The sequence below is a fragment of the Euprymna scolopes genome, chromosome 12 (assembly GCF_053919585.1).
Source record: "Euprymna scolopes isolate OS-2025 chromosome 12, ASM5391958v1, whole genome shotgun sequence".
NCBI classification, from domain to species: Eukaryota; Metazoa; Mollusca; class Cephalopoda; order Sepiida; family Sepiolidae; genus Euprymna; species Euprymna scolopes.
The window spans coordinates 132284255-132306824 of record NC_136493.1 but is presented as its reverse complement, the minus strand read 5'-3'; the positions used below and the strand labels follow the sequence as shown (position 1 = coordinate 132306824).

The window sequence follows — 22570 nt, the reverse complement described above, 5'->3', positions numbered from 1 at the left end:
ACATAAGCAGATTGGTTTGGTCCGAATGTATTTACTATAGAAATAAGCTTGAATCCTGTTTCTTTCCTCAGACTGCTAGATTTTGGAATTTCCTCCCTGTTATCTGCTTCCTTAAATGTACTGACATGCAGAACTTTAAAATGTAAAATAAACTAACATCTCGCTCATCTCCCCTAAATATGATAGTCCCAAATAGTAGTTCCTTAAGGCCCACTGGCAATATGTCTGGTTTGGGGTGAATATGACTTAAAAGAAAAAAAAACGGGGTTTTTAGCCTCGTCTCTTGTCAAAGTCCTGATGAGAGGCATGCCACGGTTCAGTTTGGCATCAAGACTCGAATTGTTTTGTTTTTTTCTAAATGGTTTCGGCAGAAATGAAAAAAGGTACACACATGCAGTATTTTAATTGCTCAAATTACCACTATGCAAATTTAAATAATCCAGTGTGTTCTTACAAAATCCTATAGTATCACTTTGCGTGAGTAATAAGTTATGTTGCCAGAAATATATAACATAAGAGAACTACAAGGAGAAATTTTAAATATAACATTTTATAACAAAAACATTTCATACAAAAAAAAACAAGACATTTCTGATTTTCACATGTACACACATAACATTGTACCTCTAAACAAACAATTTACACAAAACAAACCACAACAATTAATATAAATAAATAAAATAGAATTATAATAACTTTAGACAGCACCTAAGACTCATTGAATTCAAAACTCATATTCTGGAAACTGAGCCAGCAAATATGTGAGCCTGTTTGACTGCAAGACTGGCATCCAACATTTAGTTCCAGTGCCAGCATAAACAAATGTAGCCACATTAAAAAGCTACTTACATTTCCTATTCTCTCCTGAAGAATAGATAGTTTCAAAATTTTGGGGAAATTTGAACACTTACCATCTGACTTGACTTGTTCAGAAATAAATGTGTTACTTAAAATTCCTTCAATATTGTAGTCATCATTTATTTTACTACATAGACCGTTTCCATACACTGCATTGTCATAGCCTTCAAATACTTTGCACAATTTTTTTTTAATAATTTTTTTTTTACTTAGGTTGGTAACAATTTAGCTAAGAAAGATGGAAGAAAAGTAGGCCGGTGTATGCTGATGAGAAATGAGTGTGCTTAGCTGTTAACTATTCACAAAAAGAAATCTCAAATATTAAATTTTAATTAACTTTGGTCAGAGAAAAATTTCAAAAGTAATTACCATTTTGTACCAGGAGGTTCTTCCATAGATTCCTTCAAGTGGATCAGCTTAAATCACGCCGGAGTTGAAGTTAGACTTTTCGCGTCAACATAACAACTGCCTAGATAATGCAAAAACTTTTTTTGTGGAGGGTGCTAACTAGTAATAGAACATTCTAGAACCTTTTGGATTTTTCTTGAAACTTCGAGAACCTTCTTGAACTTTCTAAAACATTTTATTCCTTTTTTTTTTCTTGATTATTATGGACTTTAGTGAAAGAATGTTTTTCTGAATTGATATAAGATTATAGGGAAGATAAGCCTTCATAATGGTAAAAAAGAAAATAGATATTAACTAGACTTTCTTAACCCATTAAAAGCAAGCAAAAGTTTTAACCATTGACTTAGAATGAATGCTTTACGCCAAACTTCTAGAGTAAATGTGGTATTATGGTAACTAATCCCTGTTAATCCCTTACTGTGCATCGAACAGATACCATAATATTTAGTTGGCTGCACCTTTATATAATAAAGGTTCAGACAAAAGTTCAGCCAGATAGTCAGGGACCCAAACCTTGGATTAACCACTAAGGAGGCTGTCCTATTAGCAGGTGCAAAGTACTGGGGCTGCTGTATTGCCATTTGGTGAATGGATTCTGGACCATGCAGTAGTTTCTGGTAGGGCCTCTTGATGCCATACTAGTGGGTAATTCTTACGACTTTACCTTATCATGTGATACAAAAAAAAAAAATTCCTGTCTTTTTCTCTCTTACTTTCGCTCTCTGTCCTGCTCCAACCAAGTCTATCGACCTGATCCACAAATCCCAAACCTCAACATGACAAATCTCCAGAAAAAAAAAAAAACATGAATAAACCTAGAATCCCATCCTTCAATATAGACCCCTACTACCATGTCTCCTTCTCCAACATCAGGGGGTCTACGTTCCAACCTTCCAGAGGTTGAAACACAATTACAGGAGACAAAACCGGACATATTCTTTCTAAGTGAAACTGGTAAAGGGTTGACCACTTCCCTAGACGAATTCATAATTAAAGGATACTCTAACTTAACATCTAAATCTGACCCCCAAGATCGCCATGGGCATGGAGTGTGTGCCTACATTAAAGATGGCTTTCCATGTGGTAGGGATATCTCCAGAGAAGACCCTAATTTACCTTATATGTGCTTCCGGGTTGCACTAGCTTACACTACTGCATTTATATTTGCCGTCTATCGCCCCCATAACAGTGGGGTTACAATCTTTAAGAGTATATCTGAGAAAATTGACCACATACTGTCTGCTCATCCTTCGGCTAACATTCACATTTGCGGTGACTTCCATGTCCATAATGTGGAATGGCTGACCCACTCAAATAAGACCGATGACGAGGGGAAGTTCTGTCATGATTTTGTCATTGCCGATGACCTCAGTCAGATTGTTCATGGACCCACGCAGGTCAGTATGCAAGCCTTCTAGACTTTTTTCTCACAACTTCCCCTGAGCTATGTTCATGTTCTATTCTATCTCCTCTAGGATTCTCCGACCACTCCGTTGTAGCAGTTAGGATAAAAAATGAAATGTAATAAGTCTTCAGACGTACTTCTCTACCGTATCATACAATACTCTATGGCTGATTGGGATAGCTTCCGTACATTCATATCTGATCTACCTCTGCATTCCATGTTTAAAAAGGATGTGTCCTTTATAGTATCAGACCTGACCGAATGATTAATTGCAGGCATAGACCAATTTATACCATCAAAAAAATTCCAACAAAAACCAGCCATGGTTCTACCCAGAATGTGCAGCTGCCATCACGCACAGAAATCACTTTTTCCATAGTTACCAACATAATAGATGTACTGAGACTAAAGCTGCTTTCAGGACTGCCGGCAACCACTGTAAAAGAGTAATAAAAAATGCAAGAGAGCTATATGCTCAGTCTGTTAAATCGAAAGTAGCTGAGCAGCGGCTTGGTTCCCACCAGTTTTGTCAAATAGCAAATAGGATCCTGAACAGAAGCGAGTGTTCTATCCCAACCATAATCAATGGACCTGAGGTCATCTCGTCAGCATCAGACAAGGCCAAACTATTTGCCAAGAATTTTGCAGCTAATTCTACCCTAAGCGACGAAGGCCATTGACTCCCCATATTTTCTCCTATAATTGATAACATGCTATGCAACATACAAGTATCTGTGCGTGAGGTCGCCAAACTAATCAAGAACCTTGATTCCAATAAAGCAACTGGCCCTGACAGCATTCCAGTTATAGTGCTGAAAAAGCTCCAACCAGAAATTGCCCCCATACTTACAAAACTGTTTAAGCATTGCCTTAAGGAGAAGTGCTTTCCAACACCCTGGAAAACCTCATCAGTATGCCCTGTATTTAAGAATTCAGGTGATAAGTCATCTCCCTCTCAGTACAGACCAATAAGTCTCCTGTATGTCAGTAAGTTGTTGGAATCCATATTAAATAAAGAAGTAGTCAACCACCTCAGCAGAAACAACCTTCTTAGTGACAGGCAATATGGTTTCTGCTCAGCAAGATCTACAGCAGATGTGCTAACAGTTATATCTCCTAGGATTAGTGAATCTCTTGACAAAGGTTTCCTTTCCAGGGCAATTGTCTTGACATATCGAAGGCCTTCGAGAAGGTATGGCATAAGGGCTTACTTCACAAGATTTCCAGCTACGGTATTACTGGAAATGTTTTCTCAATTATTAAATCATTTCTCTCTGATAGGTTCATAAGAGTAGTGGTTGATGAGCAGAAATCAGAGGCCCACAGTATTAATGCTAGAGTCCCTCAGGGGTCCATCCTGGGCCCAACTCTCTTCCTGATCTACATCAATGATCTCCTAAAACATATACTTAAATCATTCGTTGACATCTATGCTGATGACACGACCATCTATGGCAACACATCAAAGGCCGTAAATGACAAAGTTCTCTCTAATTCTCTCTCCTCTGATCTTAAGTGCGTGGTACAATGGGGGAAAAGGTGGCTGGTCACTTTTAATGCATCCAAAACCAAGCTTTTATCTTTACATCATAAACGCTCTGATCCCCATCTGGCATCAATTGAAATGGATGGCTCTCGTCTTGGGAAGGCTCCATGTTTTGACAAGCTTCTAGGTTTGACCTTTACTCCTGATCTGAAATGGAACACCTACATCAAATCTGTTGCCAGAGACGCTGGGAAAATGGTGGGATCCTTCTACCGCTCCAGAAGATATCTCACTACTGATGCAATTCTCTATCTGTATAAAAGCCAAGTACGTCCAAGGATGGAGTACTGCTGCCACATCTGGGCAGGAGCTGCTAAAACCAGCCTATCCTGCCTTGACAGAGTACAAAATAGACTTTGTGGCTTAGTGGGGGATGCCCTTTTGTCTTCCCTGCAGCCTCTCTCCCACAGAAGAGACGTTGCAAGCCTGTCTTTGTTTTATTGTTATTTCCATGGCAAGTGCTCGTCTGAGCTCCAATCTCTGGTCCCCCCCTCGCCAATCTTTCACGAAAAACACCCGTCTAGCTGAAACTACTGTCATTAATTTTCCCCACTCTTTATCTGTGCCTAAATCCAAATGTAGATTCCATGACAGAGCTTCTTTCTTAGAAGTGCACGACTGTGGAACTCTCTTTTGTTTGCCTGTTTCCCACCTAACTACAACTTGGATGCCTTCAAATCCAACATAAACAAATTCCTGACAAACCACTCTCTTAAGACACCCTATCAAATATCCAATACTAATGATTCCTACGATACTATCTCATTAATTACTGTACATGCAATAACCCTTATCCCCGAGTGGCTTCCGGGCCTTGATAAGTGGTAACCTCCATGTAAAAAAAAAAAAAGATTGGTTCAATAGTTTCTGAGAAAAAGTGGAATGGACAGAAATACTAAGGGAAATATAATATTATGCGACACATGTATAATAAATTTGAGTAACATGCCACCAAGCATTTCTCGAGTAGACAATATGTGGTTTACTAATCAAATGACTAAGGTGGTCACAAGATGAATCCACATATAATGAATTTAGATCACAAAATTGTTTTACTAGCGGAGGGGGGGGGGGGACCGGCGTTGCCCGGGTGTTTAGGTGTGTGTGTGTGTGTTAAAAAGAGGTGTAAAAGAAAAAAAAAGTTTTTGGTCGGAAGGTCAGATTGAACCCCGAAGCCTTAACCTGAAGGTGGAATTGAAAGGGGAAAAAAGCCAGTCACCTAACCATCTGTGTCACGATGGAGAGGAACTGATAAGGGTATTATATGAAGGTTTATAAAGTGCAATGAACAGGTGCGAGGAAGTCTGACATGCAAGCCAAAGCATTCGCGGACATACACAAGAAGCGAACACACATACACACACATTTTCGCTTTTATATTTATAGATGCTCCAACCCCCTGGTTTGGCTAATATATGACGGGAGTATCCCTGGTAAGCAAAAGGACCCAAATATGTATAATGTTATTTTTATGTGTTTTATGCGTGTAAAATTAAAAGAATTAATGGCAAAAACTGGGAGAAAAGAAATGTAAGAAAGGGTGTTAAGAAATCATTTGTTTAGGGCCCAAGAAAAAATGGAAAAGAAAAAAATGAAGGTAGTCCTGCATAATTTGACCCTAATTATTGTGAATTCCCGTCAAGCATTGATCGGGCGAGACCGGCAGTCATTGGCGTCAGCCGCAGACTACAGGAAAAAGAAAACAAACAAACAATGAAACAAACAAACAAAGAAACCAACAAAACGAAGTGGAATGAATACAAAGGGAAAAAAATTTAAAAAAAAAAAAAAAAAAAAAAAAAAAGCTCCCAGAAAACTTATTGTGTAAAATGCAATTATGTTTATTTTATTTTGTTTTTTTATTTTTATTTTTTTTGTTGGTTTGTTTTCTTCAATAAAATCGAAGGAATAAAACAAACCGGAAAAAAGTACAAATGGGAAAAAAAAGAAAGAAATAAATGAAACCAGAAAACTGACCGTGTATAACGAATAAATGTTTAATAGATTTTATTCATAATTTTTTTTTATTGTTGGTTTGTTTTATGCAAGAAAAGTATTTTTTAACCGTATAATTGTTAGGTGTAAGTATAACAGTTTATGTGTTTTGTTTGGTTTTCTTTTTTGTATTGTTTTCTTTGTTGTCGTGTTTTACCAATTGGAATGTCGTCTGGTTCCATATTGATAGCATGATAGTAATTGGGCTTATGAAACTACCATAAATTCAATGTATAGAAATAAATAATGAATGAGTAACTAATCTGAAAATAAGAAGTCAACTCTCCCCCCGTAGTATCACGTATAAAATCACTGTAAACATAATAGAAGGAAAAATATAGTAAATAAAATATATAAATCGAGTAATCGTTTGAACATTTGAAGAACGCTAGCGGCTGACTGTCATAGCTTGTTGTAAAACCTTTAATCCAAGGTTAGTTCATTTTGTTTAAGTAACTGTTCGAATCGCAGCCCCCCCCCCCAAAAAAAAAGGCAAAAAAAAAAAAAACTGTATAAGTAACCCATGTAATAGATATAATCGAAAGTTGGGTTTGACCCAATGGTAAAATGCCATTCCATTTTTTTGAGCAACTAAGAACTCCAACCGGTGTTGCCTCACAAATTCTCCTGTGGACCTATCCGTAATGGTGTTATGTGGTCGCCGGGGGGGGGGGGTGTATGAACGTAATAGAGAGAAAAGATTTTACCACTTCCATTGATTTATACAGGTTTTGACAGTGAACTCTCACCGGGAAAAATATAGGAATGTATGGTTATGGAGGAAGTGTAAGGGTAATAGGCCTATAGCACACCTCAGATTCTGTGCTGCAGTTTATGCACATTACATTTGCATAAAATGTCTTGATTCTATTCTATTACGGTCAAACTCACACGGAAAAAATGACTTCATTTTATTTATATAGAGAAAAGATAAGAATATTTTTAATGATTTATTTTTCATAATTATTTTTTTTCTCATTCTTTTCTGTTTTAGTTGCTATGTAACGGTCAAGGAAGCTGTGTCTGTGGCAATTGTAAATGTAATGAAAACACTTTATATCGAGGACCTACTTGTGAAGAGTGTCCGGTAAGATTTTTTGTTTTTAAATTTCTTTGGTTCTTATCAAGAATTCAACCTAAGCTTAAAAAAAAAAAAACAGAAAAATCTTTATACTGTATGTACCCATCATGGAACATTAAATTCATATTCCAAAAACCATATAAATTTATCTAGTAACTTTATATATATATATATATATATATATATATATATATATATATATATTTTTTTTTTTTTACATGGGGGTCACCACTTATCAAGGCCCGGAAGCCACTCAGGGATAAGGGTTGTTGCGTGTACAGTAATCAATGAGATAGTATTGTAGTAATCATTAGTATTGGGGATTTTATAGAGTGTCTTACTTAAGGGAGCGGTTTGTCAGGAATTTGTTTATGTTGAACTTGAAGACATCCAAGTTGTAGTAAGGTGGAAAACAGGCAAACGGAAGAGAGTTCCACAGTCGTGCACTTCTGAAAAATTAGCTCTGCTCATGGAATCTACGTTTGGATTTAGGCACCGATAAAGAGTGGGGAAAATTATTGACAGTAGTTTCAGCCAGACGGGTGTTTCTCGTGAAAGATTGGCGAGGGGAAACGAGAGATTGGAGCTCAGACGAGCACTTGCCATGGAAATAACAATAAAACAAAGACAGGCTCGCAACGTCTCTTCTGCGGGAGAGAGGCTGCAGGGAAGACAAAAGGGCATCCCCCACCAAACCGCAAAGTCTATTTTGTACTCTGTCAAGGCAGGATAGGCTGGTTTTTAGCAGCTCCTGCCCAGATTTGGCAGCAGTACTCCATCCTTGGACGTACTTGGCTTTTATACAGATAGAGAATTGTATCAGTAGTGAGATATCTTCTGGAGCGGTAGAAGGATCCCACCATTTTCCCAGCGTCCCTGGCAACAGATTTGATGTACGTGTTCCATTTCAGATCAGGAGTAAAGGTCAAACCCAGAAGCTTATCAAAACATGGAGCCTCCCCAAGACGAGAGCCATCCATTTCAATTGATGCCAGATGGGGATCAGAGCATTGATGATGTAAAGATAGAAGCTTGGTTTTGGATGCATTAAAAGTGACCAGCCACCTCTTCCCCCATTGTACCACGCGCTTAAGATGAGAGGAGAGAGAATTAGAGAGAACTTTGTCATTTACGCCCTTTGATGTGTTGCCATAGATGGTCGTGTCATCAGCATAGATGTCAACAAATGATTTAAGTATATGTTTTGGGAGATCATTGATGTAGATCAGGAAGAGAGTTGGGCCCAGGATGGACCCCTGAAGGACTCCAGCATTAATACTGTGGGCCTCTGATTTCTGCTCATCAACCACTACTCTTATGAACCTATCAGAGAGAAATGATTTAATAATTGAGAAAACATTTCCAGTAATACCGTAGCTGGAAATCTTGCGAAGTAGGCCCTTATGCCATACCTTCTCGAAGGCCTTCGATATGTCAAGACAATTGCCCTGGAAAGGAAACCTTTGTCAAGAGATTCACTAATCCTAGGAGATATAACCGTTAGCACATCTGCTGTAGATCTAGCAGAGCGGAAACCATATTGCATGTCACTAAGAAGGTTGTTTCTGCTGAGGTGGTTGACTACTTCTTTATTTAATATGGATTCCAACAACTTACTACTGACATACAGGAGACTTATTGGTCTGTACTGAGAGGGAGATGACTTATCACCTGAATTCTTAAATACAGGGCGTACTGATGAGGTTTTCCAGGGTGTTGGAAAGCACTTCTCCTTAAGGCAATGCTTAAACAGTTTTGTAAGTATGGGGGCAATTTCTGGTTGGAGGTTTTTCAGCACTATAACTGGAATGCTGTCATATATATATATATATATATATATATATATATATTAAAAGAAAAATTGCTTAGCAGTATGCATGTTCACTATAAGTATCATTTGCACCTTTTCTTGCAGACATGTCCAGGAAAATGCAATGAAACCAAAGCTTGTGTCCAGTGCACAGTTTTCAAGACTGGCAAACTCAGTGAAGAAGAATGTTTGGCTGATTGCCATAATATACACTCTGTTCATGAATTAAGAGGTAAGTGAATTTGGCAACGTATCGCATATTTCAACATCCTCATTGGACAGCTTTAAAAAATTGACTTCCAAACTAGCTTCTGGCTAGGATTTTATTGGTCCCACTTTCCTTTGGATTCATTTTTATCATTCACTCCCATGTTTCACTCGGCTTTTATCTATAAACTAAATCGGCTACCAGAAAATACTAGCTTCCTGATAAAAAAATGCATTTAACATTAATGTTATTCAGTTTTTTTGTTTTTTTTTTCCTTTTACTTTGCAAAACTCAATTCTGTTCTACAAAGCTAAAAACAAAATAACAATTTTCCTCTACAAAATCACTAAACTTCATGAATAAATATTTGAAAATGCAAAGAACTTGAAGCACCAAATTAGATGGATTCAGCATTAATTCAAAAGGGGTTGATATGCTGTAAAACAAAACAACTAAACCAATCGTCTGTGAATTGAATCTGCTACACCAATTGTTCTGTATCTACTAACACAAAAATTCTCTTCCATTCTTTCAACGTAGTCATATCATTGTAGTCTATCTACTCTTTTGCACACATCTGCCTATAATGTACAGATTTTATCTTCCTCTGAGGTTATCAGAACTAAGCCTGCCTTTAAGTTTTGCATTATGCATCAATTGTATCATTTTAACCAGCCCATTTGACTAATGGGCAGGGAGACCAGGGTTCAATCCTCAGAGTTGTACCAAAGACTTAAAAAAAAAAAAAATAGTACTTGATGCACCTTTTCTAAACATTTAGTATTATAAGGTTAAGATCAAGTAATTCTGGAAATGGAGTGGTGCTCTTCCTTATGCCTTTGTATGGAAGCTAATGAAAAGGGAATCTTCAAGTCGCCCTTGATTTAGTCAAACACTTAGCTTTAGCATAATATCATTTTTATGTCATTTTTTCTTTCCATGCAACTTCCGTATATCACCATACCTGAGTGCTGTAAAAGAAAAAGTTAAGGAGTATGATGCCCTTTATTCAATATGTTGACGTTTTCTTTGTTACATTATTATAGTTACAAGAAAAAAGAAACACAAATTTTGTTTGCCACATCACCACTATAACTACCTTTATTACCATTGAGCTTACTACTTACGTGTCAATGAGAGATGGCTCTTTTCTACCAATAAGATTACTGGCCATCTAGTGAGCTTGAAATGATTCCTCTATTAAATGTCGCAAAGAGTTTAGTGCTATGTTACATTTAGAGCTACTAATTTTGCTATAATTTTTTTTTTTTTTTTTTTGTAATGTTCATTTTTTTTTTTTTTTTTCTGTTGTAGAAGGTGAACATATCAGCAACTGTCGTTTAGTAGATGTGGATGACTGCGTTGTTTTCTACACGTATGAATATGTCAATAGGAATGAATTGTATATTGAAGTTCAAAAGAAGAAAGGTAACGTATCTTTTAATTTTCTAATTTTGCCTTTTTGTCTTAGATTTTTCATTTTTATATGACAATATTCTTTCTTTGTCGGGAAGAGTTTTTTAAAATTGAGAAAATTAACGAATTTCATTCTCTCAACAGAGACCTTTGCCACATGATTAAGTACAGAATTTCCACCCCCGGGGTGGGTGGAGCTGGAATTCGATGTATCAATGCATGTGTGGATTTTTACACATTTGTAAAACGTTTGTCATAACAATAGAGTAATTGGACTCCTATAACTGTGACTGAAATATGTTTTTGCAAATGTGAAGCCAAATAATCTATGTATATAAAAGGCAAAATGGCCATGCGTGTTTTTGTATGTCCAAGTAAGACTTGAGGGGGGGGGGTCTCGACTATGTTGCATTTATTTAGAACTTTCCTTATACTTTCTAGATTATAATATCTACGATTTGCGAATGGACATTGTCTCTATATTTATTTTGCCCGACTTTTAAAAAATTCCCTCTATCTCGTCCTTTCGCATGTTTGTTCATTTTTTTCGTATAAATAAAACAAAACTAATCGAAGCAAAGTAGGCTGCCTGGCTTTCCTGCTAGGAACGTCTTGAAAGCAAATAGCTTTGATCAATGTGGGGAAAACCTTTCATATCAGACAATTGCTATTCATTTAAGAGTTCCCCTTTTTCGGGGGAGTTTGGTTTCCCCAACATCGTAGGGAAACAAATAAATGAAACAGCGGAAAGCTGAACTGGCCTTCAGCCAACGTTCATTTCTGCACCTGCGTATTCACTTAGCAAGTCAACTTTTTGATTGACATCAATAAATTTTAACACTTTTCACTTCCTCTCCCATCATAGTGTAGCGGTAAGATGTCAGCTTTTCTTTCACTTTTTTTTCCTCCTTCGCGTCACGGGTTCGAGCCTGCCTGCCTACCTACTAACACTTTTTTTTTTCCAAACACTTGGGCAATGCCGGGCAACCCCACTAGTGTTTATATAAATAAAAATCTTTGTGCATATTAAATAACTCTGTTTATTATTGACCACTCTTTTATAAACACAAAGATTCTCTGGATTTTTATCCTCGAACTTACATAATTATAATGTATGCATTTATTTTCTCACTAAGAAGGTATGTCAAAGACAAACAAGGGGAACATGATAGTGTGCACATTCGTATAAAATGTCTGTTAAAAGTTCCTATAAGTAATCAAAATAAACATGGATTGCTAAGGTAAACACAGAATGTGGCAGGTCATGTAAAATAATTACGACTTTGTAATGTTTGCGGACTGTTCTCTGCACAAATATTATGATCAGTAGAAAAAGTACTATGGCTAACTATCTGAGAGTTGTCTTAACTACCCAGAAGCTAAATCTGATGTCACAGCATTATCAGTGTAAAAGCATATAAAATGAAGAGTTGCCATGGAAACATCCACCCAGCATCCAATCCAAGCTGAAATGAGATCAAGTTTTGATTTCAAATCTTGTACTATGAATGTGCGAGTCTTTGTACTTCAAAATCAAAGGATCCCTATTTACTTGTCTTCTAATGAGGGCAGAGTTAGACACAAGACCAGTTTTTAAAGTGAGGACAATCTAGCTTCCCAAAATGGAGCATTCTGGATTAGGACAAAATTAAAAATTACCTTAGTGTAAACAGATTTCTCCTTCATTGACTGTAGACAGAACTGACAAAGTGTAGTATCAAGAACAGAAAAGTTAATTCTCACTTGTTGTCAGTATAATTCAGTAGAGATAATTTGAATATGATTTGTTACTCTGAATACATTGAGCTAATAGTAATAAAACATGTTCTCACATTGACCAATTATTGAAAAGGGACATAACTCTTGATGAAGATAGTTAAAAGGCAATCCATCTTCCAAGTTTACTAACTGATAAAATAAACTTCTCAGTCTTTTTACATTCTGGTTTATTTCTCCACTACTTAATAATCCAGCAAAACCTTGGCAATTATATTAGCAAAATTAATTTTCATATTTAAACTCCATTCTTTCAAATTACTATTTTTTTTTTTTTTTTTTGTCAGTGTGTCCCACATCGGTTAATGTAATGACAATAGTTGTTGGTGTGATCATTGGCATCGTGGCTGTTGGACTTGCACTGCTACTCATCTGGAAACTTATCACCACAATCCAAGACCACAGGGAACTTGCCAAATTCGAAAACGAACGGAATAAAGCACAGTGGAATGCTGTAAGTAAAGTCGAAAACATTGATTTTATTTTTTATATGAATGATGATCGTCAATAAAGTCAATCTTGTTCTTCTTCGTCATTTAACATATCTTTTTCAAATCTGATGTTGGGTGCAAATTGGACAGCAGTACAAAGTAACTTTCTGTAGCAGCCATCGTGCAGGTTCACAGGGGAAAAGAATGGGGATCATTCAGTCTGTCATTCATTGAAAATTGAACCCAGTTTTCTGGTTACTTTTGTGTGGTAACAAGAGTTTACTTATGTAAATGAGCATTGCTTTGTATGGGCAAATTCTTTTGAGATAAAAAAAAGAGTAGGAACTTTCCTCCTGGTGCAAAAATGTAAAATTGACATGATGAGTTGAAACCATGTTGAGTGTACAAGCAAGAGAGAAAGATTATTATTATCTCGTTGATGAGATTCATGTGTTTTGGAGAATTGTTAATACAATCCAAAAGTCAGGCTTTCTTTTTTCTTTTTTTTCTTTTTTAACTTTCACTATTACACCTCTACAAAATTCTTCTGCTTACGTTAGTTTTGAGGTGTTATTGCTTGAGATCATCTTTGACTGAGTTACTTTAAGTTTTCTCCTACTTGCCTTGTTTTTGTTTTTTCTTACTCTCAAGAAATGTGTGTACATCTATTTATCTAATTAGAGCATTGTTTAACATGGCCATACCACTGTAGGTGGTTGCAATGCAGAACTGACTAGTCTGAGCATCAGTCTCAATAGCAGGGAGTCGGAAGTAACTCTGCCATCAAGACACACACCAAAAATCCACTAAAACGTAGCCATGTCATTCTTCTGCACCCTCAGAAATACTAAATTAATCAGAACCAGAATTCAATTGCACATAACATTGCACTATAGATATAGAAAATATTTTCTAATTGATGTTTGCACCTTTCTATGATTTATTATCTGCATTTCAACATTCCAAATCATATATTAAAGGTTGGCCAATTAATTTTTAGTCAAATAACTTAAACTATGCAATAATATATGTAATTTAAACTTTAAATATAAAGATGTTCTTCTATAATATATTAAATAAAGCAAAACCATGTAGATAAACATGTTTACAAAAATGAGGCAGATTAGTGTATAATTTTTATCCAAAAAAGTTTTGCATATAATGTAAAAAAAAAAAATAATTTTAAAATAATTTTGCTCGTATTGTCTCATACCTTTCCATTTTATTCAGTTGTGATAAATATAAACCTGTTTATCTACTAGAAACAGAAATACAGCATTTAAAAAAATAAAATTTAAATTTGATAATCTTAGAACACCTAGTAATGCTGTTTAATTTTTTTAATGAAATATTTTTTAAAGTTTTTTTTTTTTTTCTCTCCCTCTGAAACTTTCGGTGACAATCACCCTTATAAAAAAAAACTTATTATTTTTATTTTTTTTTCTTATTTAGTTAGGGTGGGGGCTAAAAATTATATAACATGACTTGATTTCTAAAATTTTCAAATTAATCCATATGAAATAATGTTTTCAAAAGATGTGACTAACTCCTAAAATAAAATTCATTTAGTGTTATCTATTTTTATGAAAATTGGAATCTAATATTAAAATGAGAAAGAAAAGCAACGCGACTAATAAAATATCTAAATTATGAAAATAGATTGGAATCCACGGGATTAACTACTTTATTAGGGAAAAGAATAAAAAGGAAAGGTAATTGAGACTTTCAAAATAATTAATGGTGTTTCTAAATATGAAACAGTTTTTTTATGTTACTCTTTGTATTGGGCATTAATTGGTAAGTTTTGTTTTTTTAAATAAACTCGAACACACAGATTTTTTTTCTATTTTAATATTAACTAGCGGGGGTACCCGGCGTTGCCCGAGTGTTTGTTTCCGGGACGGGGGGGGGGGGGGGAGTTTTAAAAAATGTTATGGTAGGTAAGTAGGAAGGATCAAACCCGAAGTCATGAGTAAAAGTAGGAAAATAAAGTGTGAAAAAAAAACCAAAAAAAAACAAAACATCTGCAACCTTAACAGTTCGGCCACCAAGAAAAGTCCATTCCAGTTGTTTAGGAAAAAAAAAAAAAAAAAAAAAAACGACTACGGTAGGTCGGCGCGAACGTGAAAATATCATGTGAATTGTCCAGCACGCTAACCACTACGCCACAGAGCACTGCAGCTTAGTTTAGTGATTTTAAATAACTTCACATGAAAGAACTACGAAGCCAAACCGGTGTTCTCTTCTCAACTGTTCCTTGTGAACGATCCCCAAACAGTGTTAAGTGGTGGCAGGGGGAGGAGGAATTTTTTAGAGAGAAAATATTTTACCACTTCCATTGATCTTAACCGATTTTGGCCGTGACTTCTCAGCAGAAAAAGTATAGAGGAATTTGAGAAATAATAAGCCTATAACACACCTCAGATATTGTTCTGCCGTTTGTGCATATTATATTTGCATGAAATATCTTGATTTTTAATCCTATTAATGTCAAAATCAGACGGGAAAAAATGAGTTCATTTTATTTATATAGAGATAAAATTATGTTACTGTTTCTGATGTGTCTGTGTTTTTTAACTCTGTGTAATTTGTGCATCATTATTTTTTTTTTTTTTTTTCTTAGAGAAAAATATTAAATTAACTGTAAGTGAAAAATTTTAAAACTTCCAAGTGACAAGACCAGGATTGCAAATTTACATTTTGTGAAATTTGCATTAAAAATTTTTGTTACAGTAAGCCTAAACTAATCTAGAAAGTATGAAAAATATTTTTTAAAAACTGTTATACTTCAATTAAATAAAGTTATTCCAAATGTAAAAACCAGTTTCTGTGAACTTCTAAAGCCAGCTGCAGTGGAAAATTAAGACTGAATGAATACTAAAATGTGTTGCAATATAATATGGATCTTTTGAGATAGACCTGCTGCTTCATTATAATTATAAGGATTTTAATATTTGATGTGACTGAAAACCTGGTTTGTTTTATTTAAATAATGAAAATCTAACCAAACATATTTTACGAAGAATTATTACTTTGTAGCTAATCTACCTGGCTATCTTTTTTGTATAAATTACTATTTACCTAATATATATATAGATATATACATCCACTTATTTTGTGCTTCCTTTTTAAAATTAAATATGTTTTTAACTCTCTTTTCAAAGCGTTTTTTAACATGTTTTATTAACTACTTGTTCTTATATATGTATGTATTATTTATTTTCATACCTTATTTATTTTTATTAGTCCTCGCGCGAAAGAGCAGGACACAAAATGTTTTAAATAATAATAATAATAGAACAACAATAACAAAGACTTTCATTGGCGAGGACTACTATTGACCGTAACCAATTATACATTCTTTTTGAAATTTTCATCTCTATTTTTCTCGTTATGTACTGAATATTTATTAATGAAACCTATATGAAATATGTTCCTTATTAAATTTTAAAGATTTTCTATTCTGAAAGAAGTTTAAAAAAAATTAATCTAAAAAAGTTATTTTAAAGTTTTTGTTAAAAAAAAATTCAGATTTTCTCATTATTTAGACCTGTATTACAAAGAGGAGGTTGCTAAAAATGAGTTGTGGTGTGAGGAGAAATACAAACTGAAACAGAATATTCAGACCTGTAATAATACAAAGAGGGGGTTGCAAAAATGAGTTGTGGTGTGAGGAGAAATACAAACTGAAATAGAGATAAGGAGTTTTAAAATACAATTTTAAAAAGATAAGATACAAGTTAAAAAAGCATTTCATCCAAGGCATGAAAATTGTTAAAACAAAATGTTTTTACTATAGGCTTTAAAAATAAAGGTACAAGATGCAATTTGAAATTTATTTATCTTCAAAGTGCACTTTTATAAATTTTACAAAGTAAGGTATAAAAATTTAATTTAAATTGAATCAAAAAATTACCTTGGATTTATTTTATGTAATGTACATTATGTTGCAATTTAAAAACATTATCTTTCAGCTAGCAATTAATGATATAGATATAAAATTTTCAATGATTTTTTTTTTAAAAAGTACATTACATAAAATAAATCCATTCAAAATGAAAATATCAAGAAAGGTTATATTGTACATATACATTTTGGACTGAAGATCTCCGAAAAAAAATTTCATTCAATTTGATCAAGTAGTTTTTTGTTTACAGCGGAAAAACACATTCTTATGAGAGCGCGTTGAAGTTAGCCATTATGAAATTTGCTGAACACGCCATGGGGAGATAACTCCACCTAAAGCGTCGATACTCCCTCCCCATCTTTATTACTAGCTTTTCTTCCTAAAAATCGAACCTTTTGCTCGGTATCATAACAAATTGTTTTTTCGCTGTAAAAAAACTACTTGATGAAATTAAGTTCCATAACGGATACGTGCAATATAACCTTTTTTTGATATTTTCATTTTTTAATGTCTTGATTAAACTGTAGAAGTACCAAAAATGGTTTCATAATAAGAAATCCCATTAATCATTTTGAAGGTCTTAATTAATCATTTTCTCTAATAAAGTAGTTAAATTTATGAATTCTAACCTATTATTATTACTCAGATGCGTAATAAGTTGAGTCACATTTCTTTCGGATCTTAATATTAGATTCCAATGTGCAAATCTATTGATTTTTATTATTTTTATTTTGCTTTTCACATCAGTCTGCATAATTTACTGTTAATAATATTCATTTTGAAATAATTGTCTATCAGGGACAATTTTTAAGGAAAAAAAAAAAACTTTTGTAAAAATAATTCTAAGCTAAATATTCTTTAAATAAGTAAACTAAATATGTCTATTTATTTATTTAAAATTGTAGCAATTTAATTCTTTTTAAAACAAATATCCTTTTTACCACAAAAATGATTGTCAGTTAAAATTCATTCAAATTAATAAAACAAATGTCATGTTTCGAAATGCATTTATTTAAATTTGGGTTCCTGTTCAGAATTCCCTTTTTATTTAAAAACAAAAGAAAAATCCGTATGATGTATGTACTCATGACAAAATGAAAATATATTCCAAAAGTTACGCTAATTATTCAAGTAGTTTTATTTCTAAAGAAGAAAATCAAATATGAATAACTTAAGAGCAACTGTCTTGTGTCACCATTTTGAAAACAATCTAAAAAAATAAAGGAAGATAATTCAACAATAATTCAAACTTGTAAGATTTTTGTTGTAATGCATAGGAATTCTCATTAATTGCTTAAATATTATTTTCTTATTAAAAAAAACTAATCAATTTATGTGATTTACAAATGTGATATTTTTGTTTCATCATGGGTACATACGTTATGCAAAAAAATTTTATTTTCGTTTTTTAATATAGAGGAAACTTAAATTTGCACTATTTTAGTCAGCAGAACAACATAATTTGATTTTGGAATAATTCATTTTAAAATGGATAAAGTCAAATCACTATCTTTACTGATTGGATTATATTTTAAATGTGTGTGATAATATTAAAACATGTAATGCTTTAACGTATTATTATATTAACAATTGTTTTGTTTTTTTCTTTCTTTTTATTTTTCAGGGAGAAAATCCAATCTACAAACCGTGCACAACTGTGTTTAAAAATCCTCAATATGCTGGTGGAAACCATTAATGGCTACCCTCCTTTCTCTAACTGGCAGCATGTTTCTTTCTTTTTTTTTTTTTATAGAAAACATGCTATATTGTTTTCACCTCGATGTGTTGCCACCATGACATGCTTTCATGACACACTCAAATTCATACGTTAGCCAAAGAAGCCAGCTCTCCCCCTCTTCCTCACGTCATGTTTTACTCTGAATTCAATCTACCTTTTTGTTTGTAGATTAGTCTCAAATGAATTGCCTAGATTTTATTTCTTTTAATGAGGAAATAAAAAAAAAAAATTTTTTTTTTTAAATACTATATAGCTAAACATCTACACCTGCAATGTATATATTGTTTCCACTTATATTATCCATCATAATTTTTACGTAAATACAATACCGTTTTAATTTTTCATTACCAAAAATATTTATAATTTACAATATTGCACACCAGCCAACCTTTGACGTACAAAGAAATCTGGAGACACAAGTGTGAGACTAGATCAAAAACATATACAATATTTATCCTCAAGTGATTTTAGCCTTGATAAGTGATAATTCATCATTTTAAAAAAAAAACAACGATTTTAATTAAATTCAAAGTATCAATTTTTATTAGGCATTAATTTAACTACTCAGATTTAGAAAAAGAAATTTCAACTGTGATGTTATTTGGAGGAACTTTATGAAGTAGAAATATTGAGTTTGAACAAGAAAAGCAAACTATGTAAAAGGGGGTCATGTTTAATGGAAGTGCTGTTTCTGCACTTTATTGAAACATTTTATTAAAAAATAATATCTACTCCTCTATCACATAGTTGTCCAATTTGTTTCCACTTCGCTTTCAACTTTAAAACAATATACTAATATTGTATGAATAACATTAATATGTATTCAATCAGAAAGCATTCACATTTTATTAAATAAATTTTAAACCTGAAAAATGGATGATGAATGCTGAGATCTGGATATTTAAGTAAAAGTTGTGAGCATTAGCAAGTTTGCATTAAATAATTCTTGTTATTTTCATCTTTGGATTTTCTGTCAAATTCTCTGGATATTTTTTTTTTTTTCAATCTGAGAAATTAAAAAAAAAAAAAAAATTTTTATTTTAAACCTAAAGTCATATTTGTTTAAAATTTTTTAGACAAATTTTTGATATTATTTACAACTTGGTTATGAATAGTCACAGCGTCACAACCACCACTTTACTCTCTAGTCTTCTTTGGATATCTTGTCATCAGCAACATTCTTGCATGTTGGCAAATATGTGCATGAAATGGTTTTTGAAAAACATATTTTTAAAAAGCCAACATGAACAAAAAACAAAAAAAAACAATTATTTGATTGAGATCTATAAAATCTCACCCCCCAAAAAATGGCCAAATATTGTCCAATGCGTACATCAAGCTAAATTCACAAATGGCAACGAAACACACTAGTCTATCATCCTTCTACTAATATGCTAGATACATGTCCTTGTGTGTCTGCTGACTATTTTCAAACTATTTGCTATCTATGCAGATTGTTTTGAGATTTTTTTCTGGAATACCTACTGATTTTTATTTTTTAAACCTCTGTTTGTTTGTTTGTTTTTTCTTTTTTTTTTTTTTCTTTTTCAAAAAATATACAAAAGTAAATCTTTGATTTGATAATTTTTTTATATTTACATTTGCTTCATGAAATTTATTTTTTAAAACTTTGTGCAAAGATTGGATGCATTTTAATTTATTTAGCAATAAATTGGATTAAATTTAGAAGAAATTGCATCAGTTTGTTTCTTAAAACGAATCAAAATCAATGAAAATGGCAGGAAGATAATCTATTTGATATTGAATTAGTGTTGAATTACTTTACACATATCCAAACCAGTTTTTTTGTTATTATTCAATATTATTTGTTTTAGTTTTTCTTCTTTTTTTTATTCTTTAACTACATTAGATTTTGCAAATTTTCATTCATAGCTAATATACTTTGTAACTTCCAGTGTAACGCTACTGGAAACGATGACAAGGAAAATCAATTTCTGCACTTTTATTGTTCGTCAGTATTTCTATTGTGAAGCGATTTATTGAAATAGAATATAAGAAAAGGACATTATTGAAAAATATACAATAGAAATTAACAAAATTATTCAGATAAAAATGATGCAATTAGTCTTTATTTGCACTTTTAATAACAAAATTAGAAAAATGTTTTATATTATTTGAAATTCTATAAGAACTATGTTTATGAAATTATAAAAATAAGTTTGGTTTTTTTTTTTCGTTTTTTTTCTTTTCAATTTTAAAAATAAATTTTTTATTTGAATTTGTAATATGTTTATGAAAGTATAAAAATAAACTTATTGAAATCAAAATAACAAAATTTCAGACATCATAAAAAATACATTATATTCCCCAAATAATTTTAAAAGATTTTTAAGTGTTTTCAATAATTTTTTTTTTTTTTTTTTTAATAAGATGTGCAAAAGGTGTTTTGAATAAATTTTTTTAAGACTATAAACCTGATTTCAAAAATTCTTAATTAAAATAAGACTGAAAAATCTCTTCAAAAATTATTAAATAAAAACAAAGAACGGTCGGAAAAACTTATACAAAAAGAGTACATGCTCATGGCAGATATAGGTGTGAGAGAAAAAAAGCGAAGGAACTGATATGCATTGTCACCGCTTCTGGTAGTGCTACGCCGGAAATTAGGAAGTGCATTAGCTGACTATAACCAAATTTTCCTCTTCTGCACATCAACTTGCATATAAAGTGTTTTTACTTGAAATTTATAAAAAATAAAAACAAATAATTAGTCACCAAACTTTTATTAAAATAATTTATACTTGTTTTTAATTTATCATAATAAATAAAATTTATCAATACCAAATACATGATCATTAGCTAAATTATCCATCCATGTCAGCTTTCCAATATTTTTCTCTTCTGCACGTCAATAGAAAGAAATGTTTTACACTTGAAAATAGTAAAAATGTGTGAAGTTTAAATTGAGACACTGATCTTCCTTCTGCTCAATTGTTCCTAAAGTGAGTATACAGTATTTAGATTGGAAGTTGATCAATCCCGTGATAGGAAGCATATTCGTCTCAATGTTTGTTTTTGTTTTTTGCAGAAACAAACATCAACTTGATTTAAAATTTGCATTTCATTTCCTTCCCCAAATAACTAATAGATTTTGAAGCCTTTAAACTGTCATTCCTGGCAAAAATTAGTTTATCCTCAAAAGTCAATAATTATGCTCATAAAATGAGACATAAAATTATTTCAAAAAAGAAAAGGAAATTTAAGATATGTACTCCCAAGAAATATGTTTATTAATACAATTGTAAAATTTGTAATTTTTTTATCTACAAACTTAAGTGCAATTAACAATTAAAAATTTGATTTGAAACTTTACTCAGTGATTGATCGTAAAATGTTTTCCAGGTCTTTTTATTTATTTTATTTTTTTTTCTATTATATTTTTCGGCATCCTAAGAAAGTATTTTTACATCGACTTAAGATACCAAATTTTAAATTGATCAAACCAAAATAGTTTTTGACTATGGGCAGGAAAATGTTATATATTCACTACAGTTGATCGTCAAAGGTGTTTTTCAGTCTATATAATTTGTAAAAAAATAAACCTTAGTCATTGTTTCAATATATACACTTGGCAGCAAAATAAAACGCACGCAGTTGGTTATAAAATATTTTGTTTATTCAGAATCACCTTTTTGTTTTCAGAATGACAATTATATTAGTGACGGTGCGCATGGTAGGTGCTATAGTAAAGAAAAATGTGTCCTTTCACTCATCTGCTGTCGCCACTTTTTCTTTTGTTGTCTGCTCCTCTATTATATTGGCACAGATGACATCACACATTCCCCCATGCATTGTCTTGAAATGTTGGTTAGTCTCGCTGACCTAATCTCTGGGGATTCTATGTTCCCCATTTTGACTTCTTTGATGTCATTCTCGTGAGCACTTGCATCAAGGATCTGACTGACTTCCTTTAACATCATTCCCAGGCACCTGGATTATCCAACAAATACACTTTTCTTAGAATGGGCAG

General features: G+C 32.7%; 1 protein-coding gene across 2 annotated transcripts in view; it reads left to right on the top strand.

Annotated features, from left to right (window-relative positions):
* The window catches only part of LOC145291493 (integrin beta-PS-like), a 171587-nt gene extending 151463 nt beyond the window's left edge, over positions 1-20124 (top strand). For both annotated transcript variants that reach the window (XM_080137395.1, XM_080137396.1), the window contains exons 19-23: positions 7207-7299; positions 9209-9335; positions 10626-10739; positions 12791-12957; positions 18466-20124. In XM_080137395.1, coding sequence (XP_079993521.1) covers positions 7207-7299; positions 9209-9335; positions 10626-10739; positions 12791-12957; positions 18466-18537 — 573 coding nt within the window. In that variant the 3' untranslated portion in view covers positions 18538-20124. The remainder of the gene's footprint in view (positions 1-7206; positions 7300-9208; positions 9336-10625; positions 10740-12790; positions 12958-18465) is intronic.
* Positions 20125-22570: the final 2446 nt, after the last annotated feature.